Below are 21633 nucleotides of genomic sequence, written 5' to 3' on the forward strand. Positions count from 1 at the left end.
GCCAGCCTCTGTAGGGGGATTTTGTTGTGAGAACCCCACCTCGGGTTCTCTTTAAAATGAAGGAAAATTAACCAGATTAGAAAGGACCAATGGGGCTTGAATTATAAAAACAACATATTTTTTATATGAAATATTAATGGTATGCATGACTAGGGGTGTGATGGGGGCGTGATCAGGGGTGTGGCAGGGCATGGCTTAAAGGGAAGCTTCAGGGAGGGTGGCTAAAAAATAAAAATCAATTTCCACTTACCTGGGGCTTCCTCCAGCCCGTGGCAGGCAGGAGGTGCCCTCGCCGCCGCTCCGCAGGCTCCCGGTGGTCTCCGGTGGCCGACCCCACCTGGCCAGGCCGGCTGCCAGGTCGGGCTCTTTTGCGCTCCAATGCCCGGCACTTCTGCGTCCCACGCCGGCGCGCTGACGTCATTGGACATCCGCCGGGCTGTACTGCGCAGGCGCAGAACTACTGTGCCTGCGCAGTACAGCCTGGAGGACGTCCGATGACGTCAGCGCGCCGGCGTGGGACGCAGAAGTGCCGGGCCTTGGAGCGCAGAAGAGCCCGACCTGGCAGCCGGCCTGGCCAGGTCGGGTCGGCCACCGGGAGCCTGCGGAGCGGCGGCGAGGGCACCTCCTGCCTGCCACGGGCTGGAGGAAGCCCCGGGTAAGTGGAAATTGATTTTTATTTTTTAACCACCTTCCCTTTAAGTGTCCCTCTTTCTCATCTCAAAAAGTTGGGGGGTATGCTAATAATAATAATCAGTATGGGGCAGATTAATAATCAGTATGGGGTATGCGGAGATACCTCCCCGCCCGGACCCTCCGTTCCTCACAGGAGACCCTTTTGTCCTCCAGCCTAGTCACCTCCTCTCACTCTCGCATCCAATACTTCTCACGGGCTATCCCTTTCCTTTGGAACTCTCTCCCTTAGCCGGTTCGTCATGCCACGAGTCTGGAAACCTTCAAACGTACTCTAAAAACACACTTGTTCAGACAAGCCTATAATTTGCTATAGGCAGCACTGAAGGCACACTGGCTCACCCACTAATCCTTGTGTTTCCTTCCCTTTTGTTTCCTCCCTACTACCCTCTAGATTGTAAGCTCGCAAGGGTAGGGACCTCCTCCTAGTGTTTCTCATACTGCTGTAATTTTAACATATGTACATGTACCAACTACACATCAACTATGTATGTATTTGTATTTTTAATTCTATTCAATGTCATGACTGTACAGTGTCTTGTATTTCTTATGTATATTTGTTCCCCATAATTTGTTTGTACTAGGTACAGCGCTACAGAAGATGTTGGCGCTATATAAATAAAAAATAATAGATGTAAGAAGGGTCAGCACACAGTAAATAGAAAGCAGCCATATAGCAATTCTTCATGAGACAGGCATAGGAAGGGCAGCTGTAGGTGTGATGGGGAAACACGTTTTACATAGAGACAGGGCCGGCCCGCCCATGAGGCGGGGTGAAACTTTTGCCTCAGGCGGCACTTCTGGGGGGGCGGCACCCGCCCGTCCATGTGTGTGGGGGGCCGCCCGAGCTGGAGGGGATAGCGGGCAGGAAGGGGGTATTGGGCCTAGCGGCGGGGAGGGGGGTCGGACCCCCCCCTCCCTCGCCTGGGTCCCCCGTCCTCCGCTCCCCTCCAGCTTTAAAAAGGTCCGTGCTGTGGCTGCAGCTATTCGTAAGAGGCAACGGGCGGGGATTACTCACCTCTTCCTCGTTCCAGGCCAGCGTGCGCTCCACTGACGTCACTTACTGCTATGCCGCAGGAAGTGACGTCAGTGGAGCGCACGCTGGCCTGGAACGAGGAAGAGGTGAGTAATCCCCGCCCGTTGCCTCTTACGAATAGCTGCAGCCACAGCACGGACCTTTTTAAAGCTGGAGGGGAGCGGAGGACGGGGGACCCAGGCGAGGGAGGGGGGGGGTCCGACCCCCCTCCCCGCCGCTAGGCCTAATACCCCCTTCCTGCCCGCTATCCCCTCCAGCTCGGGCGGCCCCCCACAACAACGGCTTGGGGGGGGGGGGGGGGGGGGGGGGGGGGGGCGGCGGCGGCGATTTCACTGAAAATTGCCTCAGGCGGCAAAAAGTCTAGGGCCAGGCCTGCATAGAGACATATAGTAACTAATATAGAGAAGGTATAACCCGGGGGAGCACATCACATGGGTTATAGCCATACAGGTGGAAGCTAATATTGGGCTCAAGTCAGGAAGAGACAGCAGGCGGTGTTACAAGTAGCCATATTGCCATACAGTGGTCACATGAGGCAGGAATAGGAAGCGCTGCTTGTAGAGAATAACAATGTAACAATATATAAATGAACATTAAGGAGTTGATAAGAAAGGAAGCTGCAGGTGTGTTTGGCAGAGACGAGGCTACATAAGACTACATTTCCCAGCAGCTCCCCCAGTGACCAGAGCGCCACTTCCGGTGCTGCGTGATTTCCGGAGCGGATCAGAACCCGGAGTGCGGATCTGGTCTCCCCGCGGTGGGGGTCGGCGGGGTAAGGCAACAAAGGTACGGGAGGCAGGAGGAGAAGGGGAGGCGGGCGCAGGAGGTAATAACAGGGGAAGATGGAAGTCGCTAAGCGGGCTCTACTCTCCATCCGCTCCGGAGGCCAGGCCGCCTGTTACGTGTAGCCGGAGGGGGGCGCTCCTCCTCCGCTCCGGGATGCTGAGAAAACCCGGCTGTGCGAGGAGGCCCATTCCCGGCCGGGATCACCCAAATCCCCTCCCTTCCTCCTCCCCATCCACTGATAATACATGTGTGCTGCCCGTGTCCTGATAGCCCAGCACTGCCTTCCATTGATCATACATGTGTGCTGTATATACACCTGTGTCCTGCCATCCCAGCACTGCCTGCTACCCATCCACTGATCATACATGTGTGCTGTATATACACCTGTGTCCTGCTATCCCAGCACTGCTCCCCTTCTACTGATCATACATGTGTGCTGTATATACACCTGTGTCCTGCCATCCCAGCACTGCTCCCCTTCTACTGATCATACATGTGTGCTGTATATACACCTGTGTCCTGTCATTCCAGCACTGCTCCCCATCCACTGATCATACATGTGTGCTGTATATACACCTGTGTCCTGTCATCCCAGCACTGCTCCCCTTCTACTGATCATACATGTGTGCTGTATATACACCTGTGTCCTGCCATCCCAGCACTGCCTGCTACCCATCCACTGATCATACATGTGTGCTGTATATACACCTGTGTCCTGCTATCCCAGCACTGCTCCCCATCCACTGATCATACATGTGTGCTGTATATACACCTGTGTCCTGCCATCCCAGCACTGCTCCCCTTCTACTGATCATACATGTGTGCTGTATATACACCTGTGTCCTGCCATCCCAGCACTGCCTGCTACCCATCCACTGATCATACATGTGTGCTGTATATACACCTGTGTCCTGCTATCCCAGCACTGCTCCCCTTCTACTGATCATACATGTGTGCTGTATATACACCTGTGTCCTGCCATCCCAGCACTGCCTGCTACCCATCCACTGATCATACATGTGTGCTGTATATACACCTGTGTCCTGCTATCCCAGCACTGCTCCCCTTCTACTGATCATACATGTGTGCTGTATATACACCTGTGTCCTGCCATCCCAGCACTGCTCCCCTTCTACTGATCATACATGTGTGCTGTATATACACCTGTGTCCTGTCATTCCAGCACTGCTCCCCATCCACTGATCATACATGTGTGCTGTATATACACCTGTGTCCTGTCATCCCAGCACTGCTCCCCTTCTACTGATCATACATGTGTGCTGTATATACACCTGTGTCCTGCCATCCCAGCACTGCTCCCCATCCACTGATCATACATGTGTGCTGTATATACACCTGTGTCCTGCCATCCCAGCACTGCTCCCCATCCACTGATCATACATGTGTGCTGTATATACACCTGTGTTCTGCCATCCCAGCACTGCTCCCCATCCACTGATCATACATGTGTGCTGTATATACACCTGTGTCCTGCCATCCCAGCACTGCTCCCCTTCCACTGATCATACATGTGTGCTGTATATACACCTGTGTCCTGTCATCCCAGCACTGCTCCCCATCCACTGATCATACATGTGTGCTGCTGTATATACACCTGTGTCCTGCCATCCCAGCACTGCTCCCCTTCTACTGATCATACATGTGTGCTGTATATGCACCTGTGTCCTGTCATCCCAGCACTGCTCCCCATCCACTGATCATACATGTGTGCTGCTGTATATACACCTGTGTCCTGCCATACCAGCACTGCTCCCCATCCACTGATCATACATGTGTGCTGTATATACACCTGTGTCCTGCCATCCCAGCACTGCTCACCTTCTACTGATCATACATGTGTGCTGTATATACACCTGTGTCCTGCCAAACCAGCACTGCTCCCCATCCACTGATCATACATGTGTGCTGTATATACACCTGTGTCCTGCCATCCCAGCACTGCTCCCCTTCTACTGATCATACATGTGTGCTGTATATACACCTGTGTCCTGCCATCCCAGCACTGCTCCCCTTCTACTGATCATACATGTGTGCTGTATATACACCTGTGTCCTGTCATCCCAGCACTGCTCCCCATCCACTGATCATACATGTGTGCTGTATATACACCTGTGTCCTGCCATACCAGCACTGCTCCCCATCCACTGATCATACATGTGTGCTGTATATACACCTGTGTCCTGCCATCCCAGCACTGCTCCCCTTCTACTGATCATACATGTGTGCTGTATATACACCTGTGGGTACTTATCCGTCAGCCGGGCGCATCCGGCAGGTGGCGCTAATTACTATTCCCCCTCCAGGCCGACATGGATAGTAGGGAAAGATGTAACTCTGGTGGAGTTTTGTCGCCACCTAGAGGATGAGCCCGGCTAACGGATAAGTACCCACCTGTGTCCTGCCATACCAGCACTGCTCCCCATCCACTGATCATACATGTGTGCTGTATATACACCTGTGTCCTGTCATCCCAGCACTGCTCCCCATCCACTGATCATGCATGTGTGCTGTATATACACCTGTGTCCTGCCATCCCAGCACTGCCTGCTACCCATCCACTGATCATACATGTGTGCTGTATATACACCTGTGTCCTGCCATCCCAGCACTGCTCCCCATCCACTGATCATACATGTGTGCTGTATATACACCTGTGTCCTGCCATCCCAGCACTGCTCCCCATCCACTGATCATACATGTGTGCTGTATATACACCTGTGTCCTGCCATCCCAGCACTGCTCCCCATCCACTGATCATACATGTGTGCTGTATATACACCTGTGTCCTGTCATTCCAGCACTGCTCCCCATCCACTGATCATACATGTGTGCTGTATATACACCTGTGTCCTGCCACCCCAGCACTGCCTGCTACCCATCCACTGATCATACATGTGTGCTGTATATACACCTGTGTCCTGCCATCCCAGCACTGCTCCCCATCCACTGATCATACATGTGTGCTGTATATACACCTGTGTCCTGCCATCCCAGCACTGCTCCCCATCCACTGATCATACATGTGTGCTGCTGTATATACACCTGTGTCCTGCCATCCCAGCACTGCTCCCCATCCACTGATCATACATGTGTGCTGTATATACACCTGTGTCCTGCCATTCCAGCACTGCTCCCCATCCACTGATCATACATGTGTGCTGTATATACACCTGTGTCCTGTCATTCCAGCACTGCTCCCCATCCACTGATCATACATGTGTGCTGTACATACACCTGTGTCCTGCCATCCCAGCACTGCTCTCCTTCTACTGATCATACATGTGTGCTGTACATACACCTGTGTCCTGCCATCCCAGCACTGCTTCCCTTCTACTGATCATACATGTGTGCTGTATATACACCTGTGTCCTGCCATCCCAGCACTGCTCCCTATCCACTGATCATACATGTGTGCGCTACAGGTCCGTCTCAAAAAATTAGCATATTGTGATAAAGTTCATTATTTTCTGTAATGTACTGATAAACATTACTTTCATATATTTTAGATTCATTACACACAACTGAAGTAGTTCAATTAAGCCTTTTATTGTTTGAATATTGATTATTTTGGCATACAGCTCATGAAAACTCAAGATTCCTATCTCAAAATATTAGCATATTTCATCCGACCAATAAACAAAAAATGTTTTTAAAACAAAAAAAAAAGTCAACCTTCAAATAATTATGTTCACTTATGCACGCAATACTTGGTCGGGAATCATTTTGCAGAAATGACTGCTTCAATGCGGCGTGGCATGGAGGCAATCAGCCTGTGGCACTGCTCAGGTGTTATGGAGGCCCATGATGCTTCAATAGCAGCCTTAAGCTCATCCAGAGTGTTGGGTCTTGCGTCTCTCAACTTTCTCTTCACAATATCCCACTGATTCTCTATGGGGTTCAGGTCAGGAGAGTTGGCAGGCCAATTGAGCACAGTAATACCATGGTCAGTAAACCATTTACCAGTGGTTTTGGCACTGTGAGCAGGTGCCAGGTCATGCTGAAAAATGAAATCTTCATCTGCATAAAGCTTTTCAGCAGATGGAAGCATGAAGTGCTCCAAAATCTCCTGATAGCTAGCTGCATTGACCCTGCCCTTGATAAAACAGTGGACCAACACCAGCAGCAGACATGGCACCCTAGACCATCACTGACTGTGGGTACTTGACACTGGACTTCAGGCATTTTGGCATTTCCCTCTCCCCAGTTTTCCTCCAGACTCTGGCACCTTGATTTCCGAATGACATGCAAAAGTTGCATTCATCTGAAAAAAGTACTTTGGACCACTGAGCAACAGTCCAGTGCTGCTTCTCTGTAGCCCAGGTCAGGCGCTTCTGCCGCTGTTTCTGGTTCAAAAGTGGCTTTACCTGGGGGATGCGGCACCTGTAGCCCATTTCCTCCACACGCCTGTACACGATGGCTCTAGATGTTTCTACTCCAGACGCAGTCCACTGCTTCCGCAGGTCCCCCAAGGTCTGGAATCGGTCCTTCTCCACAATCTTCCTCAGGGTCCGGTCACCTCTTCTCGTTGTGCAGCGTTTTCTGCCACACTTTTTCCTTTCCACAGACTTCCCACTGAGGTGCCTTGATGCAACACTCTGGGAACAGCCTATTCGTTCAGAAATTTCTTTCTGTGTCTCACCCTCTTGCTTGAGGGTGTCAATGATGGCCTTCTAGACAAGCCAAATTGCAGAGAAGCACCAACAGTCGTAAAAGTATGAGTGTGCCCAGGTCAAGGTCTCAGTGCCCATAGAGACCTGCAGTCATCCAACATCAGATAAGACCGGCACCACTCCAAAGTAGTATTCAAAGCTCTTTTATTAGATCAAAGAATGGCTTCAGCTGAAGCCATTCTTTGATCTAATAAAAGAGCTTTGAATACTACTTTGGAGTGGTGCCGGTCTTATCTGATGTTGAATGATGGCCTTCTGGACAGCAGTCAGGTCGGCAGTCTTACCCATGATTGCGGTTTTGAGTAATGAACCAGGCTGGGAGTTTTTAAAAGCCTCAGGAATCTTTTGCAGGTGTTTAGAGTTAATTAGTTGATTCAGATGATTAGGTTAATAGCTAGTTTAGAGAACCTTTTCATGATATGCTAATTTTTTAAGATAGGAATTTTGGGTTTTCATGAGCTGTATGCCAAAATCATCAATATTAAAACAATAAAAGGCTTGAACTACTTCAGTTGTGTGTAATGAATCTAAAATATATGAAAGTCTAATGTTTATCAGTACATTACAGAAAATAATGAACTTTATCACAATATGCTAATTTTTTTAGAAGGACCTGTATATACACCTGTGTCCTGCCATCCCAGCACTGCTCCGCATCCACTGATCATACATGTGTGCTGTATATACACCTGTGTCCTGCCATCCCAGCACTGCCTGCTACCCATCCACTGATCATACATGTGTGCTGCCTGTGTCCTGCCATCCCAGCACTGCTCTCCTTCTACTGATCATACATGTGTGCTGTATATACACCTGTGTCCTGCCATCCCAGCACTGCTCACCATCCACTGATCATATACGTGTGCTGTGTACACCTGTCTCCTGCCATCCCAGCTTTGATCTCCCAGCACTGCTCCCCTTCCACTGATCATCATACATGTGTGCAGTGTACACCAGTGTCCTGCTATCCCAGCACTGCTTCCCATCCACTTATCATACATGTGTACACCTGTCTCCTGCCATCCCAACACTAATCATACATGTGTGCTGCCTGTGTCCTGCCATCCCAGCACTGATCATACATGTGTGCTGTGTACACCTGTGTCTTGCTATCCCAGCATTGCTCCCCATCCACATATTATACATGTGTGCTGTGTACACCTGTGTCCTGCTCTCCCAGCATTGCTCCCCATCCACATATTATACATGTGTGCTGTGTACACCTGGGTCTTGTCATCCCAGCACATTATGACTTCTGTGGAATTGGAAAGTCACTTTTTGGAAAGCGGAAATTTCATTGGAATCGGAAATCTGCTTTTCCGGCCATCTGTACTAGAAATCTCACCGGTGCTTGCAGGCATTATCCATTTATCCTCACTGAGGTCACACCGCTAGCCAATATTACCAGTGTGCTTCCAGAGTAAAAGGTGGCCACATATTATTCAATCTAGATGGAATCGGTCGTACAGTTAAATGCAAGTTGTCAACATTAAATTATCTTTTTATTGTCTTTTTCAAAGAGTCAATTAGAACAAGGGAGAAATTATAATTGTTCAATAGAGAAATCTTTTGTGTGTGACTGATCATTGTGGAGCCAGTACAGAAATCATCCGACTCTGTCTACTCAGTTTATGAAACCACCGACTCTGATTCCAGGTAGCCAAAAATGACTCTGACTCCACAGCCCTGGCAGGGCTTTGAAATCAGTACAAAAATAATCTGACTCCGTAGGCGAATGCAGGGGGGGGGGGATTACTGCTACCCAGAATTCACCCTCAGACCAGGGCTGGTGCAGAGTCTGGGGAAGGGCACAAGTTGAGACACCAGAATATCTGCAGGCATCCTGCAGCTCGCAGCACTGTGCTTCTGCCTGCACTATATGCAGCCCCACCCCCTTTCTTTCCCTGCTACCAGGGCTGTGGTTGGTTTATGAAACCCTTTGACTCCAGGTACCCAAAATTGCTCCGACATCCGACTCCTTGACTCCGGCTCCTTAGTTTAATTTTTGCAAACGCTATGGATTTGGTTTAAAAATCATTCGACTCCTCACTTTATTTAACCTCCGACTCCAGGTACCCAAAATTGCTTCGACTCCGACTCCATAGCCCTGCCTGCTTCAGTTGACTTTGGATGGAGCAGCAGCGTGTATACAGAGCATGGAGCAGCTTTGGGGAACTTAACAGAGTCTGGTATGAGCACAGCCCTGTCCCCTGCTGTGTGAATGCTTCATTTTCCCCTTCATTAGCAATGTCGGCTGTCCTCCTTATCTGTATCCAAACTGCTCCTGATCGATCCCGTTGTTGATTGGGAACAGATCGGACATTTAGGAAATAATTGTCAGATCCTGTAATTCAGACGGGAAATTGCATTATGTATACCGAGCATTATGTCCTACAATATTCTACTGTATCGTGAGTGGCTGAGGGAGACCTTTCAGGAATCCCACCCCCTTGAAAATCCTGGGTTTACCCCTGGACTCCAACTCAGACTTTTCAGTCTATGAAGCCACTGACTCTGACTCCAGTTACCTAAAATTGCTCCGACTCCAACTCCACAGCCCTGGATGTACTTGCATAATGCTGGGAATACACGGGTCGATCCGGCGGATCGACCCCCACCGCGTCCGCGCGGATCGATTACCGCTCGTCCCCACCGGTGCTCCTTATCAGCTGCTCGATTCCCTGCCATTATCCGCCGGCAGATCGGTTCCAGCACGTCCCCGTGAGCGCCTGGATCGATTCCCGCTCATCCCCTTGCAGGGGCGTCTCTAGCCATTTTGTCACTCCAGGCGAGAAATCCTGTGGCACCCCCCCCCCCCCCCCCCGTGATTGCCCCCAGTCCCATACCCCGCACCCCTCATGGTGAACACCACTCCTGTGGTGAACCCCACCCCCAAGACCCCCGAAAATCATAATGCAGCAGCGTTTCACCAGAAAATGTACTTATTGCGGCATGGGTTCACCAGAAAATAGTTGTTATGCAGCAGAGCGTTTCACCATAAAATATACTTATTGCGGCATGCACTCACACACACCACACACAGTACACACACACACACACACTATACACACACACACACACACAGTGTACACACACACACACACACACAGTACACACACTGCACACAACATACACACTATACACAGTACACACACTCACACACACACACACACACACACACACTAGACATGCACAGCACAGTACACACACTATACACACACACACACAGTACACACACTGCACACAACATACACACACACACACAGTACACACACTGCACACAACATACACACTATACACAGTACACACACACACACACACACACACACTTTAGACACGCACAGCACAGTACACACACACACACACACACACACAGTACACACACTGCACACAACGTACACACACACAGTACACACACTGCACACAACACACACACACACACACACACACACACACACACACAGAGAGCACACTATACACAGCACACAGTAGACATACACTATACACATACAGAGATAGGAGGAGTGGAGTGAGACTGAGAATAGCCTGAGATGGAGCAGTTTATCTGTATTGCAGTCCCACATTACACAGAGACTAGTTACTGGTAATAGGACTGCTGTCCCTGCCAATCTCTTACACAAGTCAGCAAGCAGCCCTCCTGGAGTCTAGGGACTGTCAAAACTTTTCAACCTGTTTAAGACCTTATCTGCACATGCAGTCATTATAACAATGGAGAGAGACCAGACAGATTTTTTCCCACTGACCCTCCAGACGAGTTCTACATCATGCTGTGTATATTTACCAGCTAGCCTGCCCTCTAATTGCACTTTTATCAGCTAGCCTAGTATTTTACATTGCCTTACATCAACAAACCTGAATACAGCAGACACAGGACCAACCCTAAATCATTGAATGAAAGGCGGCCTGGGGGGAAGTCAATGCCTGGCTGCTACACAGTCTCTACATCCACGCAGTTAGCAGTAGCAGAGAGAGAGGGACTGAATTCTCAGGAGTTGGACTCAGGAGCTGATGATGCTGTACTCCTCGGATCCCTGACTAGGATGAGTGCCTTCTCTCACTGACTCATTCATTACTGTGGTTCTTTGAATCATTGAGCTGAAGTCCAGTCAGCCCCGCTGCTGCTGTGTAAACTGACACCTGAGTCAGCTGAGAGGCATTTCTTCTCTCACTACTCAGTGCAGAAGCGCCCTTGCCTCTTCCTGTCGCCTTAGGCGAAAATTTATAGCTGCCTAATGGCTCGTTCGCCTCTGTCCCCTTGGACGCTTCTTATCTTCTCCGCGTTATCTTCTATTGTCCTGCCCGTGGTATCGAGCGGGGAATCGCTCCGGTGGGTGATCGGGCACGTCTGATTTGATCAATCGAGCCATCAGCGGCTCGATTACACGGTACAAAACGTACCGTGTATTCCTAGCATTACACCTCTATTTCTGTATAAGGACTCCTTCTTCTTAATGTGGTGTGAACTGGTGGACACTGCTCGGGCACCAGACTCTCTTACATGCTTCCACTCATAGTAATTAGAGATGGTCAATCAGAGGCTAATCATTGACTTGCATGTAGTTAGGAATTGGGGACATCAGAGATAACGGGAAGTGCATTTCATTGTTCTAATTCCAAGCCTCATACAATTTGCTTTCAATTTGCATGCAGTCTGTAGTACTAACGTGGCCATACATCAGATGACTTGGCGGCCAATCGACCATCCGATTCGGTTATTATAGTCAAACTAAAATTGGTGCCGTCAAGAGCATTGCCCGATCAATGATGCTACCAATTTCAGGCCGGAATTGGCAGCATGAATCAATCGGACATGCTGCAAGATGTGTGGTGGTAACGGCAAGTGATATTGGGACGAACGTGATGAAACCGTCGGTGCTGTCTCCCCTTGTGCAGAATGTACCCCCTGTGCCCCGTTCAGCATAATTTACCTATCTGTGTCCACTGCTGGCTTCATCTCCGATCTCTTCTGCACCTACATACGCCCCATGTGGTTGCCGGTGTATATGTGGGTGCGTGTGTGACATCACACGCGTGCACACGTTACGCCGCTACCCCATGGGGCGTGTGTATGTGCACAAAGATCGAGCACAGAGCCAGGGGTGGACACAGATGGGTAAATTATACTGTGTGGGGCACATTTTGTACTGGGAGGACAGCGCGGGAGGTGGCATCATAAGGCCGATTCCCGAGAGATTTCATGATCTGGGCAGGCAACAGATCTCTTTCTGATCGAGTTTGATTTTGATGCAGTGGCTGGGTTGACCCTATTTATTTAAAGGACCACTATTGCAAAAAAATAAATAAATAGGCAGTTAAAATCTGACCGATCCGACAAGTTTTGGGCCAGTCTGTCTATTATTTGGGGATTTGTTTTCAACAGCATTTCCTGAACAGCAATTGCAAAGTCTAACTGACAAAATAGCGTGCCAACGAGTAGGGAGGCTGGCTGGTATCTTACTATTTTGGCAGTTAAACTGCTGTTCAGCAAATGCTGTTAAAAACAAAGAAAACCCAGAGAATAACCTATGAGGAGATGGACTAATGTCATTAGTCCAAAGCCTGTCGGTTCTGTCAGATTTTAAAGAGGAACTCCAGTTGACATTTTAATGTTGGCAGGTGATGTAGCTGCTGCATAGTTTTTGGCAGTTAGAAACAGCTGTAACAGCTATTTTCCACAATGCAACAAGGTTCACGGACAGGAAACTGCCCAAAAAGTACGCTTTTCTTGTGGGAGGGGTTTCACCACAATATCCGTCATATAGATTTCTCATGTAAAAGGGGGTATCAGCTGATTGGGATAAATCTCACTTTTTGGTCGGAGTTTCTCTTTAACTGTCTTCTTTCTTTTTTTTTTTTTTTTTGCAGTAGTGGTCCTTTAAATGGCATTGGGTAGTGCCACATTGTGCACTAACATGACCAGCAGTGGAGCAATGCAGTCTGCTTCTAGTGAGAATGGTAACTGATTGGGGCAATTTGGTTATGTGTAGCATAACTACTGTATAATTCCCACTGCTAGCTATTGTATTGTTACCTCTCTTTCCTTCTTTTTCTTCCCCAGGAAGTCATAATGGCACAAGGACCATTGGATGAATCTGTATTCATATGTGAGTTTCCAGACTTCTCCAGCCTTCTGGTATTCGAGCACAGGGTAACAAAACAACGTTTAGATGAGTACACGAGCTGCCTGTTAAAGAGAACCTGAACTAAACATAAAAAGTCAAAATAAGCATACACAAGTCATACTTACCTCCTGTGTAGTCTACTCCTCAATCACTTTCTTCTCTCCTGCATCCGATTTGTACACTGTGATCAATGGATTTCTCCGTCCTCCATTTTAAAAATGGCCATTACCCCATAACAGCTTCCTGGTCAGCACACTATTCAACTGTAATATCACCCACTTGAGGCATAGGGAAACATGGACATTACCTTGCACATTCAGTTGTAACTGACAGCTGCTGATATATAACTGACAGCAACTGGTATATTTCAGTTCTGACAACATATTGTCAGAACTGGAAGGGATCACTGCAAGAAGAAAATGGTGAGCTTCTGAGAGGAACTGACAGTGAGGTTAGTATGTAGTGTTCATTTGCAGCTATGTCATGTGTTTATTTTAAATAATTTTACTCACTTCAGGTTCCCTTTAAGGTTGACATCATACTGATGGATGCTATAAATGCCTGAAAACGGCATATGGTGGTTTTAGGGCATTCGTGAGGCATAGTCAGCAGGCAAACCATGAATTTAGGCATTCTCTTACTATTTCCATTGCCTAATTCTCGCTGCCCCAATGAGGAAACTTGTGTGACTCACTGCAGCCTTTACACACACATAGGGCTGAGAGCGGCTTCTGCTCTTCAGATGCTGCATGTCACATTACTATGACCACCCGCAAACATGCCACCCCCTCTTATTGCATATACAGTGGGATGCGAAAGTTTGGGCAACCTTGTTAATCATCGTGATTTTCCTGTATGAATCGTTGGTTGCTATGATAACAAATGTCAGTTAAATCTATCATATAGGACAGGGTTTCTCAACACGTGGTACGCGTACGGGGGTACGCAAGATCACTGCAGGGGGTACGCATCGTTCTCTCCCCATTGTCTAAAGCTACATTCAAACATTCCCCTATGTTAATGACAGGACATGTTTGTAGTGCGGAGAGCTGCTATGAGAAGTGCATGTAGTGTTGTTTTTGCCTTCTGGTCCACTTTTTTTTTTTTTTTTTCTGGGAGTCAGTACTTCCTAGTATGACTCAGTACAGTCTGTATCGTTAATCTGCTATAGATGCAATAGTATGTTGTGCACAGTGTGTATCAGTATACATACAGTATATATAAAGTTCCATCTCCAGAGATCTAAGCTGCTGCTGCTCTCATCTGTCACTGCCTTATCTTTTTGCCTCTCCTTCTCTGCCATAAACCCCCCTCTTTGGGATTCCTGTTTACACACTGGACACACAGCCAGGGCCTCAGCAGTGCAGACACATGCTGGAATGAGATCTTGTATTGTCCTTTCTGACAATATTCATCCAGGCAATCCACAAAATACACATTCAGATGTAATAGTTGGATGCAGTCAGAGCTCCAAGCATTTTCTGAGGGACAGTCTGTCTTTGGAGGACCCAATCCTTCTTTATTCCTTTCAGGACTGATGTACATTTTCTACTGAAAAATGTGTCAGAAGTAAGATTCTGAGACTTAAAGGAGTTATCAGGGAGAAATTAATAAAATAAGTGCTACTTACCTGGGGCTTCCTCCAGCCCACAGCATGTCCCTCGCCGCAGCTCTCCCCGCAGCCGTTCACCGCCTCTGCCTCTCGGTCCCCTGCGATGACGTCAACTGCGCCTGAGCGAGCGGCGCTGTCAATCATCACCATGTGGACCGGAGCATACTGCGTAGGCGCAGAACTACTGCGCCTGCGCAGTACGCTCCGGTCCACGTGGCGGTGATTTACACAGGCCGACCTCCAGGTCGGCCTGACGTCATCACCGCGGACCAGGAGGCAGAGGCGGCAAACGGCTGCGGGGAGAGCTGCGGCGAGGGACATGCTGGGAGTTTGGGGCTGGAGGAAGCCCGGGGTAAGTAGCACTTATTTTCTTTTGGAATGCCTGATAACTCTAAGCGGGGAGAAAATATTTTTTACTTCCCTGGGTCTTCCTCCAGTCTCCTGTTGGGTCCCTCGCCATCCTTCTGGTCCCCTCTATTGTTCTCCAGTGAAGAACGCGATCCAGCTGGGTCATGGACTACTGCACATGCATTGTCCAAGCTGTGCACACTCTCCGATCGCACTTCAGAGGCCAGAAGCTTTCTGCACAAGGGCAGGTACAGTCTTAATGAACTGTGCAGAGCGGTCACAGGAGCGCAAATATTTCTCGCGTGTAGCCCGGACTCAGCAGTGCTGTCAGCAGCAAAATGGTAGGGCCCAGCCTCAGTCAGCACCCTCACCTGCCTCTCACCATCCATCACCCCCTGCCAGCCGCAGCCAGCACATTTACCTGTTCCTCACCACCCATCAGCCTCAGCCAGTACCCTCCCCTTTCTCTGACCACCCATCACTCTCTGCCAGCCACCTCACCTGTCTCTGACCACCCATCACCCTCAGCCAGCACCCTCACCAGTCTCTCCACATTTAGCACCCTCAGCCAGACTCACCCAGCACCCTTATCCTCCCAAACGTGTGTTTGTTTTCATCATATAGCTTGCGCAGTCGCTGGGGGTACTTAAGGGAGATGGAGTAGCAACAAGGGGTACTTGGTTAAAAAAAATTGAGAAACACTGATATAGGAGACACACACAGTGATATTTGAGAAGTAAAATGAAGTTTATTGCATTTACAGAAAGTGTGCAATAATTGTTTAAACAAAATTAGGCAGGTGCATACATTTGGGCACCACAAAAAAAGAAATGAAATCAATATTTTGCAGAATTTACAGCCCCTAAACGCTTCCTGTAGGTTCCAATGAAAGTCTGGATTCTGGTTGAAGGTATTTTGGACCATTCCTCTTTATAAAATATCTCTAGTTCATTCAGGTTTGATGGCTTCCGAGCATGAACAACTCTCTTTAACTCACACCACAGATTTTCAATTATATTCAGATCTGGGGACTGAGATGGCTATTCCAGAACGTTGTACTTGTTCCTCTGCATGAATGCCTTAGAGCCTATTTCCACTACACGCAGGTTGGATGCAGGTTGGATGCAGAATGGATTCAGAAAAACTGACTCCAATGAATGCCTATGGGAAAATCTGCATCAGAAAAATCGCGTTTAGTGGAAACAGGCCCATAGGCATTCATTGGAGTCAGTTTTTCTGAATCCATTCTGCATCCAACCTGCGTGTAGTGGAAACAGGCCCTTAGTGGATTTTGAGCGGTGTTTAGGGTCGTTGTCTTGTTGAAAGATCCAGCCCCGGTGCAGCTTCAGCTTTGTCACTGATTCCTGGACATTGGTCTCCAGAATCTGCTGATACTGAGTGGAATCCATGCATCCCTCAACTTTGACAAGATTCCCAGTCCCTGCACTGGCCAAACAGCCCCACAGCATGATGGAACCACCTGCATATTTTACTGTAGGTAGCAGGTGTTTTTCTTGGAATGCTGTGTTGTTTTTTCCTCCATGCATATAGCCCCTTGTTATGCCCAAATAACTGAATTTTATTTTCATCAGTCCACAGTACCATATTCCAAAATGAAGCTGGCTTGTCCAAATGTGCTTTAGCATACCTCTGTTTGTGCTGTGGGTGGAGAAAAAGCTTCCTCTGCATCACTTTCACATACAGCATCTCCTTGTGTAAAGTTTGCCCAATGGTTAAACGATGCACAGTGACTCCATCTGCAGCAAGATGTTGTATGTCTTTGGTGCTGGTCTGTGTATTGACTCTGTACTCACCATTCGTTGCTTCTGTCTATCCGAAATTTTTCTTGGTCTGCCATTTCAAGCTTTAACTTGAACTGAGCCTGTGGTCTTCCATTTCCTCAGTATGTTCCTAACTGCGGAAACAGACAGCTGAAATCTGAGACAGCTTTCTGTATCCTTCCCCTAAACCATGATGGTGAACAATGTGTGTCTTCAGGTTATTTAAAACCCCCATGCTGCTACTTTTCAGAGAAAATTAAGAAGGGACGGAAACTTACAATTCACCCTCTTAAATCCTCTTTCTCATAATTCGATTCACCTGTGTATGTAGGTCAGGGGTCACTGAGCTTACCAAGCCAATTTGAGTTCCAATAATTATTTCTAAAGGTTTTGGAATCTATAAAATGACAACTGTACACAAATTTATGCACCTGCCTAATTTTATTTAAACAATTATTGCGCACTTTCTGTAAATTCAATAAACTTCATTTCACTTCTCAAATATTACTGTGTGTGCCTCATATATGATATATTTAACTGACATTTTTTATCGTAACAACCAACGATTTATATAGGAAAATCATGACGATTAACAGGGTCGCCCAAACTTTCGCATCCCACTGTATGTACACAGGAAAAATCAGGTTCCATTACTGTTTACAGGCTTGAAAGCACACCTGAAGTGCGAGGGATATGGAGGCTGATGTTTCTTTTTAAACAATGCACATTGCCCGGCTGTCCTGCTGTTCATGTCAAGCACTGACAGCCGTTAGGACGTCCTGGGCGAGTGGGCCGGCCGAGCGGGCGGGTATGCGCCCATACGGTGATGACAGACCTAGAGGCCGTTTTCAAACTGGCTTAGGTCTCTAGTATATATACAGTGTTCTCCCCAGAATTTTTTTTCCAGCCGGGTGGCATGAAATAGTAGCCGGGTGGCATGAAAAAGTAGCCGGGTGGAGCGACTTGAAAATGCAGGGCAACTGTGCTTACAGCATAGGAGGAGGTGAGGAGGTGAGAAGGTGAGCTGATGACAGCCGGGTGGTCACCAAATCTAGAGCCTGGGGAGAACCCTGATATGTATGTTATGTATGTATGTATGTATGTATAATTTTTGTTTTCTCTTTTTTTCTTTTTACCTTGCCTCTGTAACCTGTAACATTCTGTGTACAGGGTGTGAAGACTGTGGCCAGTACCATGATTCGGAGTGCCCAGAACTGGGGCCAGTGGTCACTGTCCAGGACACGTTTGTGATGAGCAGAGCCAGGTGGGTAGGAGGAAGACGTTGTGTTGAGATGTGCAGTGGTCTGTATTTACAGGCTTGTGACATAACGCTATTCAGAGCACATTCTAGAAAACCACTGCTGACTCTAAGGGCTTGTTTCCACTAGTGCGGTGTGCGTCTCGCAGACGCACGCCGGCACTGAGAGGGTGGGCGGGATCGCAGGCGAATCCCATGAGCCGTGCCATGCACGGCTATGGGATTCGCAGCCTCCGCCGCGAATTCTGCGCAGGGTTCCTGCCTAATCACTCCCGCAAGTGATTCCGCCGCGGTGCCGTCATCCCCTATGGCATAGTTTCCCCGCGCGAGTCATGTGCGGGGAAACTCTGCGGAAACCGCGATGGTGGAAACGGGCCCTAAGGGAGCTTGCGGTTTCATGTCATCACCACACATGTGAGCCTAAACTGCAAGACAAACCATCTCTGGCTAACTGATTGGCAGCTGGTAGATTTGATAAGCTAATACAAGTAATGGAGAGGAACCTCTTCTGTTACCTTGTGCTTTGGCAATTACAGGAGGATTACCTTTGAGGGTAATGTCCAGTAAGATTGGGCGCATACACACATCCAATTTTAAAACTTTCAGGTAATATGAGGGAAAACCATTTTTTTAATACTATGGGCTTGATTCACAAAGCCGTGCTAACTGTTTAGCACGGGTGTGCTAAACAGTTAGCACAGCTTTGTGAATCAAGCCCTATGTCTTCAATTCCCCAAGCATTAACGCATTTAGTAAAACAGAAAACAGCTGATTTTACAAAACATACAGTATTGTGAAATGTCAATTCATTAAGGCTGTTACTGCATGGAAATTGAATTATTACCAACCAGTGAGGTAAATTACTGACTTGTGTGGTACATATCTCAATAAATGTAAATTAATAAAGAATGTGGTAAAACGCGTGAGCTTTTAGGTTTTTTATCTCCAGCAGGATGTTTTTGGTAACTAACAAACAACCATTTGGTAAGGTTATAGAAGGGAGGAAACAGAGCAGAAAATACTGAATGATATGCTGCATGAGGTAAACATCTTAGTGAATTGTCATGCAGATTTATGGTAAATTACTGAAGGATCACCGCATTACATCTTAGTGAATTGAAAAATGTCTAAAACTCAAATTAGGTTTTTTACCGACCATTTATTTTTTTACCAAACATCTTCGTGATTGTGTAGTTAACCCTTTGGGGACTGGCTGCCTAACCCCTAAGGACCAGGCCATTTTACATGCGGGGGGGGAGTGGTGCATTTGGGGGGCGGGGTCAGGCAGCCGGATCCCCAGTGTAGCCCGGTGTCCCCTGAAATGCCAGCAGCCATTACTCACCTCCCAGGCTCCAGCGGTGTGCAGCCCCCCTCTGCTCTTGCCGGCATCCCCGCTCGCACTGCCGCTAAGTTCTGGATCGAGCCTTGATGACGTCATTCAGCTGAGACCCGACACCTGCGTCAGAGCGAGCAGAGATGCTGGCCAGAGGGGACCAACGATCGCCAGGGGAACATGAGGAAGGTGAGTGGATTTTCCTCTTCCCCTCCTACCGCCACTGCTCTAATAGTGATTACTATGATCTACCGTTGATCGTAGTAATCAGGAGCCAATCGCGATGGCTCCTGATCACTGAGGGGATGTGTCAGCTGTCACATGACAGCTTAATCTCCCCTCTTGGGTGCGCACAATCCTGTCGGGAGCGGAAACTGCATCAGGCTTAGACAGCCACAAGTGCGGCGTAGGATTTACAACCAGCAGTCCCCAAAAGGTTAACAAAGCGGTAATCCGCGATACGTGTGGAGGGAGAGCACACAGGGGGTCACCTCGTATATCTTTCACTACCAGCCATCAGGTAACTATACTCTTATTCATTTACTTTTCATTCCTTACTCCTCTCTACTTGTCTCGCTAGACGCTTTACGGCTCACTGCTGCACATTAAGAGGTCTGAATTTGATAGTTTTATGGCAGTGTTCCTGGCCTACAGCCTTATTTGTTATCACTAGCAGTCCCTTGACAACGTATGAGAGGTATTGGTTTACTGTTCGTACATATTATTTAATTTTTTTGGTTTCCTAATGTGCTGTTGTGTTCATTATTGATTGTATGGTTATTACTGACCACTGTTTACAGTGGTCACTTACATTGTATATGGATAATATATTCATTGTTTGACCTGTGCCACGCCATTGTTTTTAATTGTTTTTAATGTTGTTTGTAGATGTCCCTAATAAACTTATTATTCAGTGTCAACTGGTTGTTGGGTATATACTTTCCTCTATACAGAAGCTCTTTTATTTTGTATATGCGTCATGGTTTTCTTCTGTTGAGGCACTTATCATGGTGCTATGTATTAGACCCACTTCAGGTCAGTGCCCAAAAGGTTAAGGTCTCAAACTACATAAAAGTGGTAAAATTGGCCGATCAACAGTGGATGTGTGTATGCACCCTTACTTTCTTGGTGTTAGACATACCATTCCCAAAAAATGTATACAGGAGGTCCCTGACTTACGCACACCCAACTTACAAACGACTCACTGATACGAATGGCCAAAAATGTGAAATTTCATTTTGTGGGAGCAAATAAAACATTTCTTCAAAAACACCTTGTAAGGGAGAGGGAAACCGAGGTGGCACACCACTGATGGCGCAAGGAACAGGTGTGACACAGATGGGGGACACTGGAGGCACAGGGGGCATACAGGAGGTAAGGGGACAGATGGCACAGTGTTTCGATTCAGGTTAAGAACAAACCTGCAGTCTCTATCTCTTTGTTAATCGGGGACTTCCTGTGTATACATTTTTCTTTAGCTGCCTCCTAACGAAGTCATATGCTCAGCCCAGCCCGAGGTCAGGGCACCTGTGTCGCTTTCAGGTGCACATTTGGAGGACTGTAAGTCTTTATGCTTTCACCTGAAAGCCAAATTTGTGCAGCTATCCATATGTGTAGAGATCGGGCACATTGGGGCATAGTTAAATGGTGTCACATCTTGTTTCCTGTGCGACCTAGAGGACATAGAGTAGACTCCTTTTGAGGAGTGTGGCATGACCTAAGGCCAATCCAGTTAGCTTGCTTATTTCTGGAACCACAATGGTATATTGAGCCCAATCTTCATACCTTTTCCTATAGATCCTCTCTACCAACCAACCTGGAGATCAAAATCCTTGGCGATGGGACAGAGGGGGTGTTCGCTCTCACGTCGCTGGTCAAACGTACACAGTTTGGACCATTTGAATGTAAGAGAGTTGACAAACTGGACAAAGAACCAGCTTTTCTACTTAAGGTAA

General features: G+C 47.8%; 1 protein-coding gene across 5 annotated transcripts in view; it reads left to right on the plus strand.

The window, feature by feature from the left end:
* The first annotated feature begins 2436 nt into the window (after positions 1-2436).
* PRDM15 (PR/SET domain 15) overlaps positions 2437-21633 on the plus strand; it is an 87540-nt gene continuing 68343 nt past the window's right edge. Inside the window, exons 1-4 of one of the 5 annotated variants that reach the window (XM_068270384.1) lie at positions 2437-2498; positions 13283-13328; positions 18258-18351; positions 21476-21629. In XM_068270384.1, coding sequence (XP_068126485.1) covers positions 13292-13328; positions 18258-18351; positions 21476-21629 — 285 coding nt within the window. In that variant the 5' untranslated portion in view covers positions 2437-2498; positions 13283-13291. Of the gene's footprint in view, positions 2513-13149; positions 13180-13282; positions 13373-18257; positions 18352-21475; positions 21630-21633 lie in introns of those variants that run through there. The other 4 variants (XM_068270386.1, XM_068270383.1, XM_068270382.1 and 1 more) reach the window with 4 other exon arrangements.

This window comes from Hyperolius riggenbachi, chromosome 2 (genome assembly GCF_040937935.1).
Source record: "Hyperolius riggenbachi isolate aHypRig1 chromosome 2, aHypRig1.pri, whole genome shotgun sequence".
NCBI lineage: Eukaryota > Metazoa > Chordata > Amphibia > Anura > Hyperoliidae > Hyperolius > Hyperolius riggenbachi.